The sequence below is a fragment of the Rhea americana genome, unplaced genomic scaffold (assembly GCF_003343005.1).
Source record: "Rhea americana isolate MKP2758 unplaced genomic scaffold, rheAme1 scaffold_8, whole genome shotgun sequence".
In the NCBI taxonomy this organism is placed as follows: domain Eukaryota; kingdom Metazoa; phylum Chordata; class Aves; order Rheiformes; family Rheidae; genus Rhea; species Rhea americana.
Window position 1 is genome coordinate 5,759,389 of NW_028186978.1, and position 8,617 is coordinate 5,768,005.

The window sequence follows — 8,617 nt, forward strand, 5'->3', positions numbered from 1 at the left end:
CCCTGCTCCTAAGGACAAGCACAAAGCCGCCCTCCCGCGACCTCTGCTCAACGCTGCGCAGCAACACCGGGGCGCCCGGTGGAGCCTTTCCAGCAGCTGGCAAAAACCTGCTCAGGAGGGACCGCAAGCCTGATGGTGGGAAAGCGATTTGAGAGCAGCACACCAAGCGTCACGCCTCGGCTCCCTGCTCCGAGCTTTACGCTACGCAGAAGTCGTCATCTTTACTGCTTTTCTCGATTTCACAAACAGATAAATCGCACTTACAGAGCTGGCATTTTACACGCGGGTGGCAAACAGCTCCACAGCCACAGCCCCCACCAGGTTCCTCCTACAGCCGAAAACAGCAGCAGCAGCCCTGCTGGCTACACTACAGGCTACCTGTCACTTCTCCAGGGAAAAACCGACCGCCGCTCAGATACGCAGTTTAAAATGCACAAAGTCAAGATGAGCCAGAGTGACACTGAAAAACCCAAATACAACTTTTTTCCTAAGTTACCTACTCTGTTTCTTCAGACCCAAACATCGTAAACATTTTTATAGGCGACAGTATGCACACATATTTCTTACCCTGTCATATTAGGTGGTCATGGTTGAAATAATACATACTTTCACTTTGTTACATRGATTACTTTCTTCAGTATTTCCAATGTGCATTATCAAAATTATCTTCCTTTCCCTCCTGTTTTTACAAAGTACATATTGCCTCCAGGTCAATCTCAAAAGATTTTGAGCTACCAGAAATAAAATGAGAACTGTTTTCAGGGAAACATGCATTTATTGTTAAGCATTCCCAGTGAAAATCAACATCTTTTAAAACGTGTATTTATTTAAAAAATCATTTGTGTACAAAAGTGTTTGTGTAGTTTTTATTTTCAAGACAAAAAACACTGATGCTGCATTTGAACCCACCCACTCGCCCTTTACAGGAAGTCTGATGCTCAAGAACAAACCTCCTGCAATATCCTTTATCGGTAATTTTTTTTTTTTTTTTTTTTTTTTAGAAAAGTCAGAATTTGGGATGGAAAGGTAAGTGAAAAGCAGGGTTCTTCAACAGTTGACATCAGCATTGTTATGATGGCAGCCTCCTTCAGACACCACAACAGAGCACCAGCAGTTGCCGCAAATCAGAGAAGGGACAAGTACAGCATTTTCATAGTACATTTCCTCATCTGTTGAATCACGTATCTTAACTTACGTTATCAATGAATGGCTCAGCACCGTAAGCGATTGGCTAGCTATTTTGACGCCTACAAAGCAGGTAACAGCCGAGAAGGAACATCACATCACAGTGCAAATGATTGGCAAGAGTTTGTCTGGTAAGAACAAATCTGAAAGGCAGAGTTACCAACAACAGAGCACTGCAGCTGAAAAAAAAACACGCAAGAAGCAAAATGTGTTAAGGACATTTGGTCTTATGCTTCTAACGATGTATCAGCTGGTGACACCAGAACAGCAGAAACAGAAAGAGCAAGCTACGTAGTTTTACTGATGTATTTTAACTATAGATCAGAAATCTACCAAGAAATAAGAAGCAATTGCCCCTTTACCTAGCCCTAAGGAAAGCTGTGCCTGGAAAATGAAGACATCAAACAGTGGAAACATCTACAGAGTCCTCCTGGAGAAGAGCTTTTGGCACCCAACGAGCAGCTTTATTTTCACGCTTCAGTTCTGCGATGCAGGAGCGGGCAGGATGAGTTGTGTTTTCAAGCTCCACTGCTTAGCCAACTGCCCACCAAGTTCTACAGAACAAGTCGCCTGATCAGGGCTCTGCTCATCAAGATGCTTCTTATCAACTTTATATAGCAAGAGGGGGCATGGCATCTTACAGCCGTGTCCGCTCAAGAACGGGCATCAAGTACGACTGACTTTCACCGCTATCTAATCTAACACCCTCCCTTTTGGGCAAGCCTCCAGCCACAAGCTAGCTTTTGTGGCCATTTCAGAAGGAAACAACRGACATGCACACGGTCACGCTTCCCCTCGCTCTGAGAAGTGAAACGCTTGCATTAGCGGTGTCTAACCAAAGCTGTAAACAAGAACTCTTGCTTGAAACTCCAGTTCAGGTTTGGTTTTATTTTTTTATTTTTTATTTTGCCCCCCTCCCGCTCCCTTTTCCCCTCCCCCCATTAAATAAGCAATTCACATGCTCTGAAGTGCCAAGTCTGATTCACAGCTGTTAAGCTTAAATTTGCATAGTTTAAATGTTTCTTTTACCCACATCACATAATGCAGTTTTGGCATTACAAGGTAAGTCTCTTTCTGGCCATTTATTTTATCCTTTCAGACAAAAAGAGCCTACGTTCTTTATGTCAGCATTCCAGTAGTAATTTATTTGGAAAAGAACTAAATACAATGATAATTAAAAAAAAAAAAATCCTGACATATTCATTAGTACCCAATTCCTCAAATAAATACTACCAAACCAGTTATAGTCAAGGCCMCATTACTCTATGGCAAGCTGACGTGAGCTCTACTGGAAAGCTGCTCGCTCGCACAAAATTGGGTGCAGAGAATTTGAAAGTTGCAGTGTATTTTTTCTCTAATGGAAAGTTTGGAATATGCAGAATGAATAGCATTAAGTGCAGCATCTTTCTAAAAGGATTTGTCCTGAAGATTTTTGTCTCTGAAATGCACCATTTTGTCATTCTGGGAACACAGCTTGTTTACAGAAGCAATGGTGGGAGCTGTGARTTTGGTAAGTGAGGGTGGGATATAGTCAGGACTTTCGGCACCCGTAGGAAAACTGAGGCTTTTGGCAACAGGAAAGGTCATTTCTTTACCTTTGAGCAAGATTATACTTTAATTTTTGAGGAACTGGAAGCGATAGGAGTTTCTTGCTCCCCAGCAACAATACTAACAAACAAGAGAGAAACCACTTAAGCTAGATGCATGTTAAAATGTTGAGCAGTGAAATCTGACTGATGCTCCGGCAATCATTAAGCTCCATATCAATACCCTGTTAAGATAAATGGGGCCATTTGGACTTCAAAACTACCGTTTCAAGCTGTCTTCTTACACAACAGATGAAGAAACACAGGATTTATTTGTACTGTACCCATGTTTTATGTAAGTGGTAAATGTGCAGCATGAGTCTGCAACAGAAGCAGAGTGCATGGCAACCCCACATCTGTGAATGCACAGGGCCCTGAATATAGTCATGTTCAGTCACACACAACTACAATTTTGTTATGTACAAATTCACAATGTTAAACTGAACACTAACAGTAGAATTCCTAGGGCTCAGCCCCAGCTGCAGGTAAACTAACCTTGTACAACATTATCCCTATATTCAACTCTGATAATTACCAAGAATACAAAAACTTTCCTTATAAAGGACTCACTTGGCAAAATTCATAGGGACTTCAGATCACAGATGTCTCCTTAAGACTGGGTCATCTTTCCATCCCAGCTCTGTTCTTGAGAAGCTTCCCTCTCATCAACATCTGAGCTAGCAACCAAGATACCTTTGCTATTAAGCACATATTTGGAAGTGGAGGGCAGGAACAGTATCCAATATCTATACATAAGGGGAAGAGGAAGACGAGCACTTTGCAGTAGAAAAGAAAATGAGGTAACTTCATGAGAACTAAATCTCTTAACAGGGCATTTTTCATGATGCACTGATCATGATCACCAAATAACCATTTCCTCCCCCTCCCGCCCACCTCCCCCAAACTTTCTCCGTCTTCCTTATCCTATCCCTTTACATACAGCTGGAAAAATCTGCTCTGGCTGTCATCAGACATGTGCTTACAGTCTGTGTTCTTAAGAAACTATTCTTATCAAATGACACATTCAAAAGCCTGTAACGGTGAACCACCATGTCCCCTGACAATGATTTCCAAGTTCTTTCTTTTGATAAATAGCAGCGAAGAACAAGGGAAAGTAGTTAGCCATTCATAATTACCACCAGGGTAAAAAACAAAGAAAAAAGTGTTGATGAAATCGAGAAGTTTTTAGCCTGTATAACAGAAAAGACAGCAACTCGAGATTTACACAAGTAGCATTTTGCCATAGTTTCCTACTGTCCCTGGTTTCCACCTAGCAAACCAGGTGAACAGTAGCAGCCTCTTGTTAAAAAAATAAATAAATACAATGCAAGACAAAACAATTCATTTCCTTTGGCATCTTTGAAAATGATTCACACTAACTCGAGAAAATCCAAGAGAAGTGATCACTGACTATACCTTAAAAAGCAGTAAGTATAAAGACTACACAAATGCATTTAGTATTGCACTGATATGAACTAAAGGTATTTACTGTCTGTGTCCCATAATATTTTAACCTTGGACAGTTCAGACAGAACAGCACAGGGAGCAATCCTGAACCAGTTAGGTCTCTACAGCTCTATTTTCAGGTTTTGTTCCCCTGCAACGATGCTCCAAATATTTAACAGRTTCAATAATGTTCCCAATTTCTTCTAGTATAATTTACAGACAAACTGCCTATGAAGCGTGAAACTATTTCAACTTGTACTTCACAGTTCAAGCAAAAAGCCCAGATACACATTTCCCCAACCCACTCGATCTACTGTTTAGGAGAAGAAATAGTCATGAAAAAGATGATTTATACAGTACTCCATTATCAACAATCCCCAGTCTCTGTTCTCAGTTTTTCTCTGAACATTGTCAAATACATTTTTAAAAGTTAGCATCATATTCATAAAGATATTACAGTTCTCTTTAAGTAGATGTACTAGTGTTTGAAGTTGCAAAACTAATAATTTTCAAGCTTTTGCACTCAGGATGAAATGTCATTTTAATACGAATAGAAAGACTGACTGTATGTACAAGCCAAGATAAGATTTCAGTTCTTGTTTATCAGAAACATCAATCCAAAAGAAAGCTAAATTGAGAACACACTTCTACTTCTATGTGCATTTGAAGTATGTACAGTAAAAACACCAACACAGCCTCCATGTGTCAACTGGAGAAAAATGCAAGCAAGGATGAATTTTGAAGTACCTGGTAAGCAATCCTTAAACTGAAGCCAAAAATAAAGCTAGAAAATTGCTGCAAAAAACAGCTGATTGCATCATATCAAGTACTCAAAAAGAAATTAATTCTCAATATGCTAGAGAATCATTTTTCCTCCTTCAAATCCAGTGAAATCATTATTATCCAGAATGTACTGAAGAACATTTTACATCTACTTAAGACAGAAAAAAAAAGGCAAGAAAAAAAAAGAAAAAAAAAAGTCAGCTCTACCTTTCTGTGCTATGTCCAAGCACACTAAATCCTTATTAGTTTGTTGTAGAAAACATGATGGTTGAAAACCGTTATGGTAATTCAAAATATATTCTTTAAAGTGGAGCCTAGACTACTGTAAGTGACACACATACCCACAGACAACGAAAAATAATCCAGTGAGAATTTTTTAGTTCTGCAATGCAATGTATGACGCAAGGGAGAGGAGAATCAGGTTTCCCAATTAATAAACTAGGAAGAAAAAGGTTCTGAATAGGTCACCATTTTGAACTTTGGGTTAATCTTGAAAGTCTTTCAGGAAAAGTTACAAGAATACTCGAGTATTTAAATGGTGCTCTCTTCAGCGACCCTACCTAATACGTCTATTAAGTACAAGCATGCAAATATAGGTCAATCCACAGGCACATAGGATCCRTGTTAAGAAACAGTAAGATAGCTGTGATGAGTGTCACCAACAATTTTGATGACTAACACTCAAAAAATGTTGCTTTCTGAATTACTAAATCAAATTCCTGAAGCAAGTTCCTGCTAGTCTTTGTCACACTGCTAAACACTAAAGTAGGCATGTTTTCCCCCATTGTTTTAGCTGAGCTCAAAGAATTTTTACAATATTTAGTAAGAAAAAAATTAAAGTATTTCCCCTTTTTAAATTTACACAGACGTTTAATTAGCTTTATTTACAGAGCGGTTTTTCAGTCTCCAATAGTGCCTAGATAGCATCATCAGGCAAGAGCGCCAGTTTTAAAAGAGAATCTATATAGAATCCTAAAAATAACAGATGGTGATGCTCCTCCAGAAGGGGCAAGCTGGACTACTGAAGCAGCTCTCTCTCTACATGGCTCAGTTACTCAGAAGTAATTCTGTTGCAGTCTCTACATCCCATGATTTTGAAGACAAGGCCACTATTACCGCATTCTGCAAAGAGAAAACAAAAAGCAAAAATATTTTAAGTGTGTGAACCAGCAGCTCTGAGAGGTGGCACAAGAAGTACACAGATTTATCAGAACCATTATATTACCATTTAATAAATCTTAACTTACGATTTGTAAAATTATAAATTATTGTGTCAAAAAGGCAGAAGGCAGCTCAAAACTTACTAATAATGTAGTATCTCAAAACTTCAATTCATAAAAACAATTAGCAGAACAGAATTTAGATCTGCAGGTGGTTATGGAAGTAGTGAGCCCACTTCAGTACACTAACAAATCCCTTTATTTATACATACATTTGCCCTGCATCCGCTAGAAAATCATTAAGTTACGTATACTTACCCTATCAAAGCCCATAGCACAAAGGTTTTCTATTTTTTTGGTGTATTCTGGACTAGAAACTGGTGCTCCAGCATACACATGTGCCCAAAGTCGAGCTGTCTGTTTAAACATTTCTGGATTTTGTTTGTACTACACAAAAGAAAGGGAGTAGGGGGAGGGAGAAGGGGAAAAGTTAAATTAACTTAGCAATCCAACCAAAAAGCAAGATGACTAAAATAGATTCCAATTTGTAACTCTCACTATAGTATCTTCAACACTGTATCACATCTATTATAATGATATTTCTGAAATGAAATTTGGGGGTTAGGGTTACACATAGAAAAAGTCTGTGCAAACGTTTGATTTAATGCGTTTGCCTTTAGGTTAAATTATGCACTTATAAGTATTTTATGTGTATAATCAAATTCTGCTCTCAATTGCATTGATCAAAACTAGAACAGCTATATTTAGCACAGGTATTCAAAACTGTGAGTGGGTCTGCAGTTTTTCAGTGAGGGCTGACATTTTACTGCCAGGCTTCCTCCTTGGGAATAAGCAAACTGATATTGTGTGTGACAATAGAAAGGCTGAAAAAAAAAGAAAAGGCAGACGTGCAAAAAGCTGGAGAGCTGCCACTCTTTTCATGTAAACTGTTTTTACTAGAAAAAAAATCATGTAAGCATGTAAGTGTTATTTTGCACCAATCTTGCCACAAAACAAGTTTTCTTAATAAATAACAAAATGGACCTTAGCATAGAGTGTTTCCAGCCTGTACCAGGAACTCAAAATCTGAAGAGTGGGTCATGTGTCATAAAGCAAACAATCAAACAAAAAAAATAACAGTTTCCTATTTTAGCAACTTTGATATTAAATACAAAGTTTTAAATCAACACAGCCGTATTAACGTTTTTTATTTAAAAAGACACTTCCTTCAATCATTACACCCTAAAAAAAAAAGGTATGTTTAATAGCCTTGAACCACCTAATAAATGTTAGCACTAAACAATAAGACAAGATACCGGAAAATACACCTTTCAAATATTTAGATGCATTTTAAGGACAGAAATACGGCTGGTTATGATTTTAAGTATTTTATTTGTATATGAAAGTAATCATTAAATCTGCAAAGCACTGTAAAAGTGAATACAGTAATTTTTACTACTGTACATTTTGTCTCTTCTAAAGCGCACACACTGACTCCCTTGCTCTGTACACTTACCACTAACTCTGCCCCCATATGAAGTAATTCATAGAGTTAGCATCTGATTATTAGTGGCATTAGAACAAAGATCAACATGCCTACATCAACATGCTAAGAGATAATCTATTGTTGGAAATACTCCACTGTATTATATATATATTATACAACATATCAAAATATATGCAAGAATATAAATACACATACCTAAATATATGAAAAAATACATAACACTATATGGATTTATTACAAACCGCTATATAGTCTTTACAACTGAAGAAAAAAAAGCATTAAGTTCAGCACAAAGAGTATCCTAAATACTACATTTTCCTGCTCTTAGAGGACTTCCCTTTTTAAACACATCTGAGAACACAGTCAAGCCTAAAAAGCAACTAGCTGAAGTGGAAAGGTTTCAGTTACGCAAACATGAGTTTAGTTTTATTCAGAACTAGCTTTCAGTGTTCTATCAGTAAGATTCCTTTATTTAAGGTATTTGTAAATAATCTGGCTTCACACAGAGAGAGAAAATTAAAGGCACTTTTTTATTTATGTCTGCAAATCAAGAACCCTAGGCAGTTATGTTGCTGGACTTAAAAGGCAGCAAGTAGTCCAGTATCTGTAAGCAGGGTTGAGATCAGACAGGTTTTGAATTTACATGCCACTGTGTTCTCCCTGGGATTCATCTGGAATGCTTAGAGGACACTGCCATTTACCTGGAAGGCTTGGTAGGCTAACCTGTAGTTAATGAAAAGCAGTCTAATGAACRTAGAGGATAATTAATTCTCTGCAAATCTTTGTTTTGAAGAAACACTTGGAAGAATTGACTGTTCAACACCACCTCTCTCAAAAACATTACAGTATCTTCCTGCTTATATATACATGCTTGTAACTAAAGGCCAAGCCTCAGTGAAGTTTTCATGCAGGTATTTGCTGCAAACAGGGGACACTGAATCCTCTTCATA

At 38.0% G+C, this 8,617-nt stretch overlaps 1 protein-coding gene across 1 annotated transcript in view; it reads right to left on the minus strand.

The window, feature by feature from the left end:
• Window positions 1-755: 755 nt before the first annotated feature.
• UBE2K (ubiquitin conjugating enzyme E2 K) overlaps window positions 756-8,617 on the minus strand; it is a 27,405-nt gene continuing 19,543 nt past the window's right edge. Inside the window, exons 6-7 of the mRNA XM_085322846.1 lie at window positions 6,479-6,607; window positions 756-6,122 (exon numbers count right to left, since the gene is read on the minus strand). Coding sequence (XP_085178972.1) covers window positions 6,048-6,122; window positions 6,479-6,607 — 204 coding nt within the window. The 3' untranslated portion in view covers window positions 756-6,047. The remainder of the gene's footprint in view (window positions 6,123-6,478; window positions 6,608-8,617) is intronic.